Source organism: Ceratotherium simum, chromosome 35, assembly GCF_057802395.1.
Source record: "Ceratotherium simum simum isolate JZ-2026a chromosome 35, ASM5780239v1, whole genome shotgun sequence".
In the NCBI taxonomy this organism is placed as follows: Eukaryota; Metazoa; Chordata; class Mammalia; order Perissodactyla; family Rhinocerotidae; genus Ceratotherium; species Ceratotherium simum.
Window position 1 is genome coordinate 28671775 of NC_141934.1, and position 19632 is coordinate 28691406.

At 48.3% G+C, this 19632-nt stretch overlaps 1 protein-coding gene across 1 annotated transcript in view; it reads left to right on the forward strand.

Moving 5' to 3' along the window:
* The window catches only part of TMEM132C (transmembrane protein 132C), a 356494-nt gene that overhangs the window by 317651 nt on the left and 19211 nt on the right, over positions 1 to 19632 (forward strand). Inside the window, exon 5 of the mRNA XM_014787243.2 lies at positions 7116 to 7259. Within this exon, the coding sequence (XP_014642729.2) occupies positions 7116 to 7259 (144 nt within the window). The remainder of the gene's footprint in view (positions 1 to 7115; positions 7260 to 19632) is intronic.

Consider the following 19632-nt stretch of genomic DNA (forward strand, 5'->3'; position numbering starts at 1 on the left):
GCCAGGGCCTCTCCATGGCACCAACCCCTCTCCCACGCTCTTTTCTTTCTCTCTTTTTTTTTATTGAGATGTGATTCACATGCCATAAAATGCACCATTTTAAAGTCTATAATTGAATGATTCTTAGTATATTTACGAGATTGTGCAGCCAACACCACTAATTCCAGAACATTTCCATCACTCCAAAAATAAACCTCATACCCTTTAAGCAGTCACTCCCCATTCCCCCTCCCCCAGCCCCTGGCAGCCACCAATCTGCTGTTTGTCTCTATGGATGTGCCTGTTCTGGACATTTCGTGTGGATGGAACCATACGCTAGGTGGCCTTTTGTGTCTGGCTCCTTTCACTTAGCGTAATGCTTTCAGGGTTTGTCCACGTGGAAGCATGCGTCAGTGCTTCCTTCCTTTTCATGGCTGAGCAATATTCCACTGTCTGGATATGCCTTGTTCCCACAGTCCTCTTCCCTTCACAAGAACCCTGGGGGCGGTATATGGAGTGGGATTTCACCCCCATCCCCGGGCTAAATGCCCCTGCACCTTAGCTAGTCAGACTTGTCTAACATCTTTTTAGTCAGTTCACACCCCTCAGTCTTTTTAACACTCCAGAAGTAATTCAGTGTTCTTTACTTATTTAAAAATTAAAAATGCAATTGGTAAAAAGATAGAAAATGGCCAAACCAATTTCCATTTATGAGGGGAACTCAAACAACAAAGCATGTTTTCTCCGGAGCCTCGGGCTTTTTTCAAATTGGAAATGACAGTGATTTAAAGTACTTGACTTTATTGATTCTTTTCAGCAAAACAGAACGGTTCTCTGGCTTATGACGGGAGGGGTGGAGGAGGAGAAGAGACAGTAAAAGCAGAGAGAAAGCGTTTAATAATGCGAAAAGCTTCCAAGTAACAGCCGCGTTCTGTGAGGCTCGGAGACGGAGCTGGTGGGCGAGTTCTCATCTGTGCTGGAGCGGCGGGAACTGTACCCCGCGGGCTGTCAGGGGCGCGCCCGCCGCAATGCTGAGCGTCCCAGGGCCCAGAGGGCCGGCGGAGGGCAGCCTGTGGTCCAGGCCTCCTCCAGAGCCGCCTGCTCCCTGCCCGCCCCGCACACGGTGTGTTCTTCCAGGTCCAGCTGGCGTTTGGGTTGGTTTCAGAAAACAATACAATTTTACGCATTTAAGCAGTATGTTAGGCATATCACTGTGAATTAACCTAGAATGAAGAAGGATTTGGGAGGAGCAACCAGCCACATCTAACTCTGTGTCTGCATGTCAATATCACAGTCGTGCACACATGTGCACACACGGGCCAACACACATGTGCACACACAGGCACACACACATGTGCACACACATGCACGCAGTTTTACCTCTCTAGGAAAGCTTCCCTCCCTCCTGACCCACTATGCTTGCCGAGTCCCTGGGGCGGGACACGTGACCTCTCCAGCCAGACCTGGCTGATGCGCCCACTCCAGTGGGTTCCTCCTGATTATCCTGCTTCTGCGATGTTCACTGTTGTCTTCTGTGATCCCATCGCTATGCCCATAATTTGGAGAAGGCAAAAAAGTACAATCCAACCCGGAAATCACCCACTCATGGGGCACAGAGGTTGGTACGGGAGGTCTTTCGTTTCCAACCTCTCGAGGGCACCATGCACCTTGGAAAGGCAGCCAAAGGGGCTCCCTCAGTGACTCGATCCTGGTTCCCCTGACCCAGGCCCCCAGGGATTTTTCCTCCACTGTCCCACCCCAGAGCCCCAGACCCAGGTCCCTGGAGTCTGCTATCTTCCAGACACCTAACAAGTGGCTTTCTCTCACACCATCACTCCTCCGTGGTTTATGCCAACAGGACCTGCCCCTTTTCTCCATGATACCATGGATCCCTGCTCAGGTCGCCATTAGGGATGTTTGCTCGCTCCGTTTCCCAATTTCACGTCCAGAGTTGTGTTAGAATACTCTGTTAGTCTTCTAGGGCTGCCATAACAAGACACCACAGGCTGGGGGCTTGGCCAACAGAACTTTAACTTCTCACAGTTCTGGAGGCTGGAAGTCCAAGACGAAGGTGTCAGCAGGCTGGGTTTCTCCCGAGGCCCCTCTCCTTGGCTTGCAGGTGGCTGCGTCCCTGGTGTCTCTTCCTCTTCTTCCAAGGACACCAGTCCTGTTGTAGTAGGGCCCCACTGTTATGACCCCATTTAACCTTAATTACCTCTTTTAAGGCCCTGTCTCCAAATACAGTCACCTTGGGGGCTAGGGCTTCAACATGTGAATTTTGGAGGGACACAATTCAGTCCATAGCAATCACGTAGTTCCTGGACCTCGAGAAATTGCGGGTCTAAATTGCAGAGCAAAAACAAGCATCCAGTTCATCAATGGAGGGTATGCATGGCAAAAAGAAAATATCAAAATGACCTTGAATACTTGCTAAGCAGTTATAGGAATATTACCCAGGTACCTGAAGCAAAAATGTTCGAAACTAAACTTATCGCCATAGCCTTCTCCTGCTCTTGTTTCAGTAAACGGGGTCATCCTTGAGTCTTCCTTCTCCCTTTGCATCAGTCAGGATAAGCTGGAATATGCTGCAGTAACAAACAACCCAAATTTCCCAAGAGTTTATTTTTATTTCTTGCTCAGGCTTTATACCCAGAGCTGGTCAGCAGAAGGGCGTCCCCATCACGGTGCTCGCAGCCTCAGGCAGATGGGGCAGCTACCATCCCAAATAATTCCAGGCACTCTGACTCAGGAAAAAAGAGTCCTGAAGGGTCCTGAAGGAGCAATTAACTGCTCTAGCTTCGGAGTGACATGCGTCATGTCAGCTCAAACTTATTGGCCACAATTAGTCACATGGCTCCAACCAACCACACAGGCTCTGGGAAACACAGTTTTGCTGCACGTCCAAAGGTGGCCAGAAGCCAGAAGGCAGGGGAGTCTGTAACTTCGTCCACTCGAGTCAGCCTCGTGGGACACAGTGCAGGGCGGGAAAGGAAGCGAGGGATCTGGAGGGACCCACAGGAGACACTCAGCACGTGACCTCCACCTGGCAACACTCCAGCCCGGCCCACTGGCTTCTTCTACCTGCCTGGCCACAGTTCAAATAGCGACACTTGACTGACACCCAGTCAGAGTCACTGACACCCCATTTGAGGATTTTACCAGAAAGACATGGATTTTTTTTCAGCTTCATTGAGGTATGATTGACAAATAAAAATTGGATATATTTAAGAGGTATATTTTGATATATGTATCTGTTGTGAACTGGTTGCCACGATCAAGCTAATTAACACATCCATCACCTCACGTAGTTAGCGCGCATGTGTGTGTGTGTGTGTGTGTGTGTGGTAAGAACACTTGAGATCGACTCTCTTAGCAGACTGCAAGTATTCCATGCATTATTGTTAACCGTAGTCACCATGCTGCACGTTTGGTCTCTGGAACATGTTCTTCCTATTAATGAATGTCTGTTCCCTGTCACCACCGTCTCCCCTTTTTCCCCCACCCCCAGCCCCTGACAACAACCAAGCTATTCTCTGCCTCTGTGAGTATCACTTTGTTTTAGATTCTACATATAAGTGAGATCATGCAGTATTTGTCTTTCTATGTCTGGCCTATTTCATTTAGCATAATGTCCTCCAGATTCATCCATGTTGTAGAACATGGCAGAATTTCCTTGTTTTTAATGCTGAATAATATTCTGTTGTATATATATGCCACATCTTCTTTATCCATTCATCTGTTGACAGCCACTTCGGTTGTTTCCATATCTTGGCCACCATGAATAATGCTGCAGCGAACATGGGAGTGCAGACAACTCTTCAAGATGGTGACTTCTTCTTCTTCTTTAGACGTATACCCAGAAGTGGGATTGTTGGGTCGTATGGTAGTTCTATTATTAATTTTTTGAGGAAGCTCCACACTTTTCCCTAATGGCTGAGCCCATTTACATTCCCACCAACAGTGCACAAGAGTTCGCTTTTCCCCACATCCTTGGCAACATTTGTCATCTTCTGATTTTTTGATAACAGCCACCCGAACAGGTGTGAGGTGGTGACTCATTGTGGTTGTGAGTTGCATTTCTCTCATGATTAGTGATGCTGGCCATCTTTTCATGTGCCTGCTGGCCATCTGGGTGGCTTCTTTGGAAAAATGTCTATTCAGATCCTCGCTCCCTTTCTAATCGGTTATTTGTTTTTTTGCTATTGCATTGTATGAGGGAGCAGCATGGACTTGAGCCATGGAGAATAGGAGCCTGGAGCTGGGAGTCTACTGTATGGACACAGCTTACCTATTAATGAAACCAAACAGAGGAAAAGAGCGTCCAGAGGTGAAGAGACATGGGAATTAACTGCAACGTGTTTTGAGGGCCAGGTTCTGGCAAATCCTGAGGCTGGAATCTCCCCTCGGCTATTGGAGTTATATAAGCAATACCCCCTTTTTGCTCAGACCAACTTGAGTTGGATTTTTGCCCCTAGCTAATGAAAGAGTCCTGACGAACACGACACTGTGATGGCCTGCTCGTTCGTGTCTCCCCTGTCATTCTGTCCATCCGTGTGAGCAGGGACTTGTCCCCTTGGTTCACTACTTTATACCCCAGTGACAAGAACATGCAAGGTGCACGGCAAGTATTCGTTAAAGGGCTCCTGAATCTTCACGGATGTCTAGGAGTTGACAGCCAGAAAAAGTAGTTACAGATGATGTGGCCCAACCCCTAATTGGTAAAGTGAAGAAATGAAGATTTCAAAAGATAAGAGATGGGATCGAGATTATACAGAAGGCTAATAAACCGCAGAGCAGGGTCCAGGATTCTGGACTCCCAGTGCCCACCAAGTAATAACCACAGACCAGAACTACTGACTGGGAAAGTAATTTTTCAATACAGGGAATTCCCCCACGTGTCTTAGCCAGTTTATCCTGGAGGCCAATGCTTCCTTCACCCATTTGGTATTTCTATGACTGTTAGTTCTCTGCTCCAGAGATTGATATTGGTCAGTGAAAAATATCTAACGTCCAACCAGTCTAAATTTTGATGTAATTCAGTTTAGGGATAGGAAGTGTTAGGTAGGGGAGGGTGTGTGTGTGTGCATATCTGTGTGCGTGTGTGTGTGTGTGTGTGTGCATGTGTGTGAGAAACTTCAAGGACCATTCAAAAGCTAATCCCAATTAATCCACGAGGGAGTTTGCTGCTCTAATGAAGCCATTAGCCAAAGACTACTCTGAGAGAGAAAATGTAAAGACTGAACTCTGAGCCCATTACCTGTAATGAACCTGAAAATGGACTTGGGGAATTTCCGCGGTATTCTTAGCATCTGTAATAGCCAATGTGCGAGCTGCCCAGATTGCGGCCCCAGCTCTGGGAGTCCCGTGGACCCGGGAGAAGACCCGGCAGAGGGTTATTTAACTGCTGGCTGCTGGGCGCAAGCACGAGAGAGAGGCTGGGACTCCTCTGATGACGGATGACTCTTCCAACGGTGCTCTTGTTTAATGCAAAAGGTCGTTTCTGTGTCAATTGCTTCCCTGGAGAAAGAACTGAGAAAATCTCTTTCCTTGCATCTCCTGGTTCAAAGTGGAGCAGCGTTTCTGGAGAGGGACTTGGGGAGAAATTGGCCCGAAGGTAAAAAGTGCTAATAGTCATCCCAAAGACACAGACCCTTTTCCATCTTCATCTGGCCATAAAGAGGATTACAAAAGTGCAGGCAGGTCGTAGCCTACATATTCAGAAGAGAACATATCTTCTTCATCACTTTGCAAATCACATGTGGGAGAGATGTGGTGCGAATCATTTTACATGAACAGGATAATCCAGAGTCTCTATTGCTGTGATGGAATGGGCTCCCAGGGGGCAATGGAGGAAGACAGTTTGGTTTGCTGAAAAGTCTGCATAAAAAAAAATGAAGCCCCAGTGGCCAAGGTGTAGTGATCATGGGCATTTGAGGATAAACATTCCCTGACTCATTGGTCTTGTGCTGGACGTCTATTGTTGCTGTTGTTTGCTTGATTATTATCTCTCCATTCTATCCTCTTCTGATAACATAGTCTTGATTTTTGTTAAACTACCTTTCTCCTGTTGGAATCAGTCTTGGTAGGTGTGTCAGTCAAAGTGGCCCCATCCTCCTCTGGGTAAGAGATGGGCCCTTAACCCAAATTAAACCAATCAGACTCCTTGCAGAGAATTTAAATCTTAAGCAGAGTGACTCAAGGATGGAAACGATTGAAGCCACTCGTTCCACTTCACTCTGGAGGGACCACCCATTCTTTCCTGGTTTTAATATCCTGGAGGCTGACTAGGGTCCTGCCTTCCCAAAGCCTTTTTCAGCTTTCCCTTTGATTGTGTGAATGGACCAGGATCCATCCAATAAGAACCTGCATTTCCTGTTGCTGCATTACAGATTAATACAAATTTATTATATTACAATTCTGGAAGTCACAAGTCAGAAATGAGTGTTATGGGGCTAAAACTAAGGTGTCAGCAGGGCTGTGTTCCTTCTGGAGGCTCTAGGGAAAAATCTGTTCCTTTTCCAGATTCTAGAGGGCACCCACTTCTCTTGGCTCATGATCCCGTCAGTGTGACCTCTGCCTCCATCGCCACATCCCCTCCCCTTCCTCTGACCCTCATGGCCACCTCTTATAAGGACTGTTATGATTACATTGGGTCCACCCCAGATAATCCAGGATAATCTTCCCATCCCAAGATCCTTAACTTAATCACAACTGCAAAATCCCTCTTGCCATGTAAGGTAACAGATTCACAGTTTCTGGAGATTAGAACATGGGCATCTTGATGGGGACGTGCATTATTCAACCTCCTGCAGTTGCTCAAATCAGCCAGAGTCAGTCTCTGTTGCTTACAACCAGAATCTCACTGATGTGTAACTTGGTCTCTGCAATTGAGAAAAACGATAAATAATTCTTGATTGTTGTTGTTAGAAACTAAGAAGATGACCATAAGTAAACTAAAAGTAAATTGTTAAATATTCCTCGGAAATTGTTCCCAAGAAGGGCGCTTTTGCTCAAGGTAAGTGCTACAGTATCTTGTCTAGACAAGGAGAGCAGGGAAAACACCTTGGAAGGTTTCTCTAGTGTCCTACACAACTGAATAGCCCCCTTGACCCGGCTATGTCTGGTTCCTTTGGCAGGACACTGAGCTTCTGAACACCGCCATCCTCACCGGAAAGACAGTAGCCGTGCCCATCAGGGTTGTCTCTGTGGAGGAGAACAGTGCCGTGACGGATATCTCGGAGTCGGTGGAATGCAAGTCCACAGACGAAGACGTCATCAAAGTAAGTGGTTCCATTAACCAGCCGGGCTGGACTGATGGGAACTTCACTTGGGTATCCCATTCGCTAGAAGGTTTGGCCAGGTGGCTAACCTTTAGTGTGGTTAGCCACCCTACTAACCTTTCGTAAGAGGTTCAACTGTTGGTTTATGACACCATACTTCTGGCTGACTCACTAAACTTTTCCATTTCCGTCTCTTTATTTTGACATCGTGCCAGCCTAGTTTTCATCAAGTATGCTTTGGACCAGGGGTCAAACTCCAAATGCCTACAGTACCCAAGCAGGTGATTTAAATGAGTGAAGTGGTCAATCAGACCTGCCCTCTTCTAGAAGGGCAGTCAATATTCAGCTACAGCCAATTGTGGCCATGAGTAAATGGGAGTTCAATATTGCTGTCTCTTCAAGAGCAGCTGCACACCTGGATTTTATGTAAAAGTCCCCTTGTTTTTCAATGTTGGCAACCAATTATAATTTTTTAAAATAGGCAAAAAATAAAATACATGTGCAGGATGGGTCTGGCCATGGAGCAGCTGTTGAAGCCACTGTTCTATAGAGCAAACTGGGAACCATGAGCCAAATCCAGCCCATGACCCTTTGTAAATAAAGTTTTATTGGAACACGACCACTCACATTCATTTCCATATTGTCTGTGGCAGTGTTTGCACAACAGGGGAGTGGAGCAGTTGTGACAGAGAACACATGGCCCGCAAGTCAATAAAAATATTTACCATTTTGCCCTTCAAGAAAAAGTTTGGGTACAGAAACCCCTGCTCTAGAGTCTAAGTTTCTTGAGAGAGGGACCCTAACCCCTTTCCTGCCAACATTGGCCGTGATAATGCACAGCAATGCTCACTCAAGGAGTAAGACAGTGTGAGGGCTTTTCCAATCCAGAAATGAAACATTTGGTCTTTTTCTGTATTTTTGTAATCCCCAGAAACACACCTAGAAAAAACATAAAGATCCAAAAGAAAGCATCCAGATAATGCTTTTTTCTTCCTCAAATAGAGTCTGACGGCAATCAGAGTCTTTTCTCTGATATTAAAAACTCCATGTGTGAGTACAAGAGAACCTTACAAACTGTTGAGGGAGAGGATTGGGGTGAAAACCCCTTATCTGCAAACTCCGCGTCCGGTACAGACAAGTGGGCGTCCAGCGTTGCAGAGACCGTCCTCTGCGCTTGGTGCCACCATCAGGGGCGACACTCACATGGTCTACATTATTACGGCAACCCTCCAGTAGGTGGCAGTGAAGCGTTCCAACAGCATCAGTACATTCCCACCATTTTCTGACTGGCGGAGACAAAAGTGTCTCAAGGAAGGGATGCTTTTTCCTAATTCACCCAAAAGTGATTTTGGGGCTAATGGTGGCCTTGAACCCAAAGTGTTTTACAGAAGACCCAAAAAGTCTGTGGGAGGAGGAGAGGAGGGAGGTGAAGTTCTAAACCACACTGTCCAATAGAAATACAATATGGAATTTAAAATTCTCTTGTAGTCACATTCAGAAAAGTAAAAAGAAACAGGTGAATCTAATTTTTTAAATGTATGTGTTTAACCCACTATATAAAAAATAGTATCGTTTCGACATGTAATCAATATAAAAATTATTAATGCAATATTTCATATTTTTTGGCACTCAGTCTTTCAAATCCAGTGTGTATTTTCCACTTAGGGCACACCTCAAGTACAGCCACATGTCAGTGCTTCATGGCCACGTGTGGGAGTGGCTGCTGAATTGGACAGCAACGATCTAAACTCTAAGGCAGGATTTTGCGACCTCGGCACGACTGGTATTTTGTGCCAGAGAATTCTTTGTTATGGGGGCTGTCCTATGCATTATAGAATGTTCAGAAGCATTCCTGGCTTCTAGCCAATATCTGCCTATAGCATTCCCTGAGCTGTGACAACCAAAAATGTCTCCAGACATTACTAAATTTCTCCTGGTAGGCAAGGTCACCTCCATTCGGAACCCTGCTCTATTTCTGGCTGGACAGTCACCCACTTTCTTGTGGCTGAAATGTAACTTTGGCTAGGAGGAGGAGTGGGGGAGGCACTTGGCTTAGATCTGGAGCCTTCCCTCCCCCCAGCCATGGTCACATACCAGGTCCTTGCCAATCATTGGCCTTAATTACTGATTTGCAACTCCGCTAAGAGCCAGGACCCTTGATAAGCGTGACCCTTTGAAAGGACACCTCCAGCCTTGATGACTTTTCTAGATGGGTAAGAAGTCCATCCTTTTGCCTACAAAAACCTAGAACTAAATTTCATCGCAGTTGTATACATAACTACCCTTAGCTGCTCTTAAGTGAGTTTGACATGGAGCCCATTACTAGTATTTCCAGGAACATAATCAGTGTCTTTTGGGAAATAAATGTATTCAAACTAAAAATTGCCTGCTGAAATGAATTCAGAATTGATATCCCTGGCTGTTGACAAAGCAATGTAAAGTCCTGAGTCAGCAGAAGCAGACGAGGATGTCTGAGCAGGGAGGCTTGGCATACGTGAATTCCGTCCCTGAGACCCAGACTCAGCCTGTGGTTTGGGATCTGAGATGCCCATGATACTTGCAGGGATGGTTTGGTCCTGCTCTGTGTGCCGTAGAGGGAAGAAAGGGAGAGGGAGCTGACCTGTACTCAGTGCCTGCTCTGCAGCAGGCCCCTGAGGTTTGGATTTAGACAGACCTGAGTTCTGTAAAGAACTCTTGAAGGTGCCGACATTTGTGCAGGCTGACAAATCAACCTGTCACAGTTTGCTGGCAGAAGACACGAGACTCCTGGGCCAGAGACAAAGGGCAACAGTGTATCTGCATCTTCCTGCACTGGTTGCCTGAGATCCAGTTCCCACAAGGTTGTGGCAGGGGGCCCAGGGATGCCTGCAGATGTAGTGGGCTGTGTCCAGGAGAACCCTGGGCTTAAGGAACCTAGGTCTTTCATAATGGGCAGTGTTATGAGCTGAAGGCTTCTGTTCCCCCAAAATTCATATGTTGAAAACTTAACCTCCACCCCCGTGAGGGTATTAGGAGGTAGGGCCTTTGGGAGGTGATTAGGTTTGGATGAGGTCATGAGGGTGGGGCCCCATGATGGGATTAGTGTCCTTATAAAAAAAGAAGAGACTAGAGCTTGCTCTCCGCCATGTGACTACACAGCAAGAAGGTGGCTTTCAGCAGGACTCGGCCAAGCTGGCACCTTGATCTCTGGAATTCCAGGATCCAGAATTATGAGAAATAAATACCTGTTGTTTAAGCCTTCCAGTCTATAGCATTTTGTTATGGCAGCCCAAGCCTGCTGTCCTTCTCCCCAAACAGAGACAGTATCTCTACTATACTGGACCATAAGTGTGCCCACCATTCGCTCCAGAAGAGGACGTTATCTTGTCTTCTGAGGCTGTTCACTGTATAAAAGTCCTTGAAAAGACCATTCAGACAAAGGTAGTGAAGGCTCTGCCTGTAAGATGTGTAGAAATGTAAGAGTAATGCGGAGTTTCTTCCAAAAAGTTCTTCTTGGCTTTGCCATTTCCAAGCTATGCAGTCTTGGCTAATTCCTATATTCCCCCCAGTCCTCAGTCTCCTCCTTGGCAATATGGGGTAGACCACAGCATACCTACTTCAAAAGGTCATTGTGAGCATTAATGACTTTTATTAACCAAGTAAACAACTTGACCTAGTAGCCAACACATGGAAAGGACTTAACTCTGCATGGACCCTGGCTAGCTCATGTCATCACCTCAAAGGCCCTACTAGGTAAGTCAGGGGTTTCAGACTGGATGCCTGTGGGTATATTTTGTGTGGTTTGCACAGTGTTCCTAAAAAATTAGAATTGAATGCAACTTATTTCAAGTGTACAATTCAATGATATTTTAGTAAATTTACCAAGTTGGGTAACCATCACCATGACCCAATTTTAGAATATTTTTGTCACCCCATTTACAGTTAATCACCATTCCCACCCCTAGCCCTGGGCGACCACAAATCTACTTTCTGTCTTTATAGAGTTGCCGTTTTTGGACATTTCATATAAATGGAATCATGCAATATGTGGTCTCGTTAAAACACTTTGGTGATCATTTCTTACATGTCTCTTTGACACATATGTGTATACCCATATAGAGAGATATAATTTTATAAGAATGAGATCATATCATACAAATTACTTTTTTTTGCCACAGACTTTTTTAATTGGCAGATCTACACACACACACACACACACACACACACACACGCTATGGCATGCCTCTCCAGCCCTCAGGTAACCTGCCTGATCTCCTTCCATGACTTTCTCCATGCTCATATGATCATAAACACACACACACAGACACGTGTGTGTGTGTGTGTGTGTGTATATATATATATATATATATATATACTAAACACATATATAAGGGTTATTCTGTTATGGTTTGTTTTGCAAAAATGGGGTCATGTTATTTACCCATTTCTACCTGTTCCCTCTTCTCGCCTTGTGATGCCTCATGAGCACCCCTGACTGGTGGGCATTGGGACATGAAGCCAGGCCAGTGTCCAGTGTGAAAGAACCACAAGCGCCAAAGAGTCTGGTCTCCAGCGTTTCGTGTTCAGGTTAATAGGAGTGGGAGAGGCCCGCGGATGTCGGCGTCTGTGTTGACTTACATTCCAGAGACGAAAGTGCAGCAGAGCCCAGAGAAGGGCAGTGATTTGCCCAACAAAACCCCAGGAACAGTAACAGGAGGGAAAATCCGTAACACGGATAAGCACTCCCAAAGCCCAGTAACCGTCATAGAGCATCTACTATGCACATTTGGCCACACGTCAGCATCTTTGAAAAAGATGTGTCTTGCAGGCGATGACACGGCATGGATTAATTGGCAGAACTCAATGGTGTCTTAGATTCGACAAGATACACTAAGTGCTTTTCAAAAATCACGTGATGATTCATTCAACAAAGACATTGGCCATCTTTTACGTACCATTCTGGTACTGGGAACTCAGCAATAAATAAAACACAAGGCCCCCGCCCTCGTGGGACATGGCATTCTAGTGAGAGAGGGGGACCCACAGTGACAAACACATAATAACATTGCAGATGGTGGCGAGGGCTGCGAAGGAAACGCACGGGATGCTGTACCAGGGAGAGGCCTGGAGCTGAGGGCCGACCGGATGGGGTGGTCTTGGAGAAGGGCCGTCGACTGTGTACCCCCAGTTGCACAGTGCCGTCTGCACACCCCTCATCCTAATGAGGCTGACACCATGATACCCACCCTGTGCTTCCTGGTGGCCCCTACCCTGGTCTCCGGCCCTGCATGTACTTCCCCGGGAGCTCCTGAGGCCCCAGGGTCTCGGCACCACCCACAACCTGGCGAGGATGCTGAGATTTAAAACACCACTAAAGACAGTTCATTTCTAGAATTTCCAGGGCAGCCTGTCTGACCCCCAGGCTCCACTTCCAGCTAATGGGTCCCAGTGCAGAGCTAAAAATAATGCGTACGGGCACCCAGCGGGCCTGGCTTTCTCCCATGACTGGAGGAGCCTTCGTTAGCTCCAATAGGTGGAGTGCAGTTTTTCTTGGACAAAGGCCTTCTTTTTCCCCTGTGCTCTGGCTCCTGTCAGCATGAAACTTCCTCCCAGCTGAACTTGTTGTTGGTTCCACAAGGTCCGAGTCCTTGAGAGAGAGCCGAGCTCTTTAGCCACAGTTTGTAAAGAGCCTGTGAGATTGATTCCCGCCGTGGGTGATGCCCCCTCGCCCAGCAGGAAGACGGGCAGACTGTTTCCCAAGGTGGGCGGAGAGTCCCCCATTCCTGCTTCACGCCCGAGGGGCTCTGCAGGAAACGCTGGGAGGCCTTTGTCCTCGGGAGCCATTTGGTTCTGAGAAGGAAAGGAGACCAAGGAGAGCGAAGCAGTCCCCGGATGCAGGAGTCCTGGGTGCCCAGGCCCGCTGAGGACACTCCCAGCCATGCCCCGCTCAGGGCTGGGGTCTCCACTGCAAGGCAGGGAGTTCCTTCCACGAGAGGACCTTCTAGACCGGAGTCTCCTCCAGCTGGGATTCAAAGTGCAGTTTACACAGAGCGTCTGAGAGTGCACCTGCCGCTGACGGGGTCTTTCTGGGGCCTCAGCTCTTTCCTCTGCAAAATGGGGACATGCTCGTCCCAACCTCGTGAGGCTGTTGCAAGTTTTAACGCAGTTATACACAGAAAGCATGTAGGACAAGGCCTTCATGTTAGCTCTTCTCACTGCCCGGGTGGACCTAGAGCAGGGGTCTCCGTGGTGTGATCGTAGCCCCAAGGGGACATTGGGCAATGTGCAGAGATACTTTTGGTTGACACAACTCAGAGAAGGTGCACCTGGCATCCAGAAGATAGAGTCCAGAGATGCTGCTGATCATCCTGCAACGCCCAGGAGAGCCTGAGAACAAAGAATTATCCGGCCCCGACAGTAGTGCTGAGTTTGAGAAATGTCAGCCAGGTTGCCCAGGGCTTTGGAGTCTAGGGTCAGAATCTTGTTTTACTCTAAGAGCAGTAGGACACTGCAGGATATTCTGATTTGGATTTTAAGTAGATCACTCAGGCAAGTCTGAGGTGGATACTATTATAAGTCTCATTTTACAGATAAGGAGACTGAGGTCCAGAGAGGTTGAGGAACTTGCCCAGGGCCACACAGCCAGTAATGGCAGAGCCAAGATTCAAAGCCTGGTCTGCCTGATCGCCAGGCCCATATGGTCTCAGGCTCCCCGTGGGCTCAGGCTAGTATGAGAGCACACTGTTCTCCTCACAGGTAGATGTTAAGATTTACCTAAAGCTGCGCTCTCGAAGATGGTAGCCACTAATCATGTATGGCTATTTAAATTAAATACAAAATTAAATACTAAAGTCAAAAATTCAGCTCCTCGGTCCCACTAGTGACATTTCAAGTGCCCAGTAGCCACCTGTGGCTAGTGGCTACCGTACTGGATGGCACACAAGTAGGACATTTCCATCATCACAGAAACTCCTATGGAAAGCACAGACCCAGAGCCCTCAAGTGGTAGGAGCTATGTCACACACCCATTCCTGGGAGAGACTGATGGGCAGAAGTGGATGCCTGGGACCAGCCAAGAAAGGGCAGGTTGTTCTGACCTCTGTCTTACGCTGCAAAGAATACTCTGTTCTAATAAAAGACTTTTGCAAAAGATAAGACCACTTATTTATGAGTCAGAGTTTACTTGAGCCAAGTAAATCTCCATCTGCATTTCCTTGACTGGGAATAGTGGGTTTGAGGCCCCAGGAATCCTGCAGCCAGGGGTGAAGGGCCTTTGCATGGATGGAAATTTCCTGGCCAGCTCCATGAAGCACGAGGTGGAGAAGGTCCAGATTGGAGCCTGCGTATCTGGCCTGCCTCAGGGGAGATTTAGATCTGGAAACAGTTTTCCTCCTGTGTTAGCTTATTCTCCTGCCAGATACTAAAATTTCCATCCCTCTTTGACCGCTTGGCTGAAATCAACTTGAGAACAAGGATTTGGTCTCAGGCAGCATCATATGCCAACCTCTCAATGGTCCGTCATACCTTTATCAAGGATTATGTGGTTGCTGAATGACTCAGACTCTCAAAGTAGCTTAATAAATGAGGGAGAAACTGCCTATGAGTGAAAAGCCTAGACCAGTTCTGGCTTCAGGCACAGGTGGATTCAGGAATCGATTCCTCTGCACCCCTCAGCTCTGCCTTTGACTGTAGACATCATTCTCAACCCCCACGCGGTGGTCCCTGGAGGATCTAGGTCCACAGCTTCCCAGGTTCAAGTCTGGCAGAAATGAGATGCTACCTGCACTCACTCAGTCAAGCATCCTGGGACTTGCTGTCACTGAGCTGGGCTGAGTTGTGCGACCATTCCTGGACCAATCCCTGTGGCCTGGGGCGGGGGGGGGGTGGCGGTGATGTGTTATGGGTACGTCCCACTGTGTAGCTGAAGTCCAGTCCTACTGAAGCACATCGACTGAGAGAGGGGATCCGGGCAGGGGCCCCTGAAAATGTTTTAAAAACCATCACAGGAAATGAGATGAGTGGCCGTTAGGCAGCAAAAATAATGCCCACCGTATCTGAGCTGGATTTCAGATTACTCCAGTTTACTTTCACTTTTCTTCCCATGACCCTCTGCTTCCGAGCTCTCAGAGGATTAATAATGGCCGGGCAGTGTCTGCTTAATGACAACAGTGCTCTTTTACCTGTGCCTCATCTTGTCCTCCCCGCTGAGATGCTATTAGAAAGAGATGCACACAGATAGGTCTCGGCTGGGGACGATGTCCAGAAGAGCTCTCCCCTTATATCTGAAAGCATGATTTTGGTTAACAGACAATGTGATCCAAACCAAATTAAGCAAAAAAGGACATTTTTTGGCTCCTATATCTGAACAGTAAGAGATTTTCTGGCTTCAGGAATGGCTGGATCCAGGGACTCAAATGAAGAAATCAATCAATATTTTATTTCTGGCTCCCTGTCTCCCAGCTCAGTATCCTCTGTGCTGATTGAATTCTCAGGCAAGTTGTCCTGTCCCAAGGTGACTGCAAGCGGCTACAAAACCATACCTTTAGGTGTAGAATTCCAGCAGAAGAGAGCAAGTATCTTCTGCCTAGCTTTGCCTGGAAAATTCTTCAGATTCCCTCTGATTGGGCCAGATTAGGTCATGTGTTCACCCCTGAGCCAATCACTGTGCCCAGAGGAATGTGACGCTGATAGGCTTAGGCCATGGTCACATGACCCTACTCTTGAGGCTGGCTGCTGGCTGCTCCAAACCTCTGGACTGACATTGGGGAGAGGAGCGTCCCCAAATGCAACAGGGGCTGGGGCCACAGAGAACAGGACTGGGTGCCTGGAGTGGGGGCTCCTCTGCTCCCACCCCCTTCCTCTCTGCTACCCAATGTTTCCCTGCCCCACAACCTCCCTTCCATTTCTTAATTTGGCCTGGGTTAGGGAAAAGCCGCACCCAGGACCGGGCTTTCCTTGGGGACGTTAGCCAAAGCAATGATCCGCCCGGATGGAGCCGAAGGCCGAGAGGAGGTGGTGGAGTCTGGAGTCTCTGGGAGTCGCCCAGCAAGCCTCTGCCCTTAGATCTCCGGGGTGTGGTGGGGGCTGTGCTGGGCTGTTGAGGACACTGGGACGACTGGCAAGGATATTAGCACCATCGTGTGCAGAAGGCATAAATGGAATGATTCCAGATCAGAAAAGGAAAATGAAGACGGGAGGAAATACCTGACATACAACAACGTAACCAACGTGCTTGAACCCAGACTCGTCTGCCGCCAGCTTCACCGGTTCCCCTGAGCCCTCAGAGGGCGGACAGGGGTGGTCCTGGCAGCAGGCCTGGTCTCGGGGCTCCAACCACGTCCCTCCCTAAGCTCCTGTGTCGAGCCGTGTGGCGGGATTATTCCCGTCCTTGCTGCCTGGTGTCCCCACAACTACACCCTCTCCTCCTCACTCCCAGCGGCAGAGCGGGGGTGCCAGGTGAGAGCAAGAGTGTTCAGGTGGCGGCTGCTTCTTTTGAAAGAAGCTTTTCTCTCCGGGAAGCTCTTCTGGGCCTAGAGGGTCAAAGGGAAGCTGTGCCGAAGCCAGTCTCATCAGCAGGACGGCCCTGTGCCTTGTGTCCTGGATCCCAGGACTTTAGGATCTCAAGTGACATCATGAGGGAGAAAGCGAGGCAGATGGTGGGTGACTCAGGGCACGAGCCCCTGCAGAGAAGTCTGTGCACACCCACGACGGTAGGATCAGTTTAAGGCTGTCCTTCTGGAAGCTTCTCTCCACTCTCCCCTTTAAAGCCCCTTGTAAACACACTTCTGGGGCTAATACGCTCTGTCTACCCAACCCTCCCCAGATTCCCTGTCTGCTGGGCACGCGTGTGTGCAAGGCACTGGGCTAACTCCCGTACTTGTGGGTTTCCTCATTTAATTCTCCTGGGAAATCTGCGATGCTCTTCTCTCCCTGCCCAACGCGCCCTGCCTGCTTCTCTGACCTTGGATCGGCCAGCCTTCCCTCTGCTTCTACCACAGGCCAAACGTATTCCTCCCTCTGGGCCTTTGCACAGTATAAGAGAGAGGTAAATGATTCAAAGGCTTGAAATTTGCAGAGGGGGTAGATCCTAATTAAATCTCAGCACACACATACACACGATGGTAACCATGTCAGGGGATGGGTAAGTTATTTAACTTCATTGTGGGGATCTTTTCACTGCGTATACGTATATCAAAACATCAAGTTGTACATTTTAAATATATACTTTGATATGTCAAAGATATCTCATAAAGCTGTTTAAAAAATCAAAGAAGGATTTTTTCCTTTAAAAAAAATATGTTGCGTCTAATGTTCCTTTTAGTAGTACGTGCTGAGATGATGAAGATGGGCCTCTGATCTTATAATTGTACAAGTTCTCATGCGTAATTACATGAGACGAATGTTAAAAAAGAGAAGGAGAGAAATAACAGCTTAACTTTTGTCTATTAGTGGCTTGGAATTGTAGGAAGTCACAGAGAGGAAGAAGAGGACATTATCACCGACCTCGAGAAGTGTCTTTTTATTCATTGTTCTTTTTCATTCAAAAATGAAAGAACTGAGATAACTTTTCACCAATTAAATTGGCAAAGGTTATTTTAAAAAAAAGAGGAGCATTTCTTGAACTAGACAACTGCTTTCAAGCCCAAGTCCCACTCCAACTAGCTGTGTGACCTTGGACAAGTTATTTGACGTCTCTGTGCCTCAGTTTCCCTATCTGTAATATGATTTGTGTGAGGACGAAGGGAGTCAGTACACACGCATTCTTAGAATCTGGTATACAGCAGACATTTAATAAATGCTAGCTCTTCTTATCGATTCTCTTCTTCTGGAAGCTTCTTCCCCCAAATCTCGCAGGGCTGCTACCATCCTGTGAGGTAGGACTCTGTCTCAGCGTCACCACCCCAGAGAGGTCTTCCCTGAGCCATCTTCCATCTTCTGTCTTATTTTATTTTTCTCATGGTGTTTATTGCCCACAGTTACTTTCTTATTTACTTGTCCTCATCTGTTCCCACCTTCCCAAACTCACTTCCGAGAGGAGTCTCCTTGCCTCTCACTCTGTGTCTCCAGTGCCGAGGAAAATGCCGGGCACATGGTAGGACCCAGGGAGCATTGGTTGAGAGAAAGAATCCTCGTTTGACAGGTGATGAGGATGAGGCTGGGAGCAGGGGGGTCTCTGCCCCAACGGACATGCAAGGCTGGGCCCCTAACCACACACTGGAGCCTCTGCGAGGGCGTCCGTCCCTGGGCTGCCCACCGGCCGTCCTCCCGGCCTCCCCACGTGGGCCAGGCCCCCTGCAGCACCGCCAGCTCCCAGGTGGACAGGGGCCCCGAGCTGAGAACCCAGTGGTGTCCCCCAGCCTTGCAGCATTTCGCATTGTCAGCTGGAGAAAGTGAGATTTGTGGCTGCCCTGCCGCTCCAGGCCTTCTGGGCTGTCACAGCGAGGGCGAGAAGTGAGAAGGAGGGAGGAGCGCAGACGTCGGCTCAGAACGCTGCTCATTCCCGACTTGTCTCCGTTCCCCTCTTTCTGCCCTTCCGGGGAGGGCAGAGAAGCGGCTGTGACGTGCGTTAGGACGAGGGAACTGCTGAGGTTGCACGAGTCCTCCTGGACACGTGACTCTCTCTCTGGCAGCTGCGGGGAGGCGGGGGGAAAACTGAGTGAAAAATGCTGGACAAGCCAGAAGTCCTGGGGAGAAGGGGGTAGCAGAGAAAGGAAAGGGATTCCAACATCCCAAAGCCAGTCCAGGCCAAAGTCACGGCTCCAGGACGAGAAGCTCTGATGCGGAGGCTTCCCGAAGCAACTGGGCCCTTCCTACACCTGGGATCAGGGCTTTCCTGATCCTTAAGGAGAGAACGGAGGAGGAGAGGAAGGGAGAATGGGAGTGGGGACGAGAGGGGGGAATATGGCAGCTCCTGAGAGTTACCATCAGGGTCATCTTCACCGGGCTTCTCACAGAATAACTCAGTCAGCGATGCCGCGTAACAAATGACCCCAGCATTCAGCTGTTTGAAACAACGATTGCTTATTCTTGTTCCTGCACTCGTGGGTGGTCTGGTGGTCTGCAGGCTCGGCGGAGTGTGGCCCCTGACTGCAAGGCAAGCTACGATGGGCTCCGTGTGCCTCATTTTGGGGCTGGGCTGAGAGGCAGCAGCTACGTTAGGGGAACTTCTTCTCTTGACAAAGTTCACAGGGGTGGCAGAAACACACAACACCTCTTAAGCCTGAGCCTGGACTGGTCAGCTGTCACTTCTGTCCACTTTCTCTTGGCCAAAGCTAGTGATGTGGCCAGTCTGCCATCCACAGGAAGAGGAAACAGAGTCCACCCACGTAAGAGAGAGAAGAGTCAAAAACAGCCACCCACTAGACGCAGAGCCAGTGGGCGTCCTGGTTAAGAG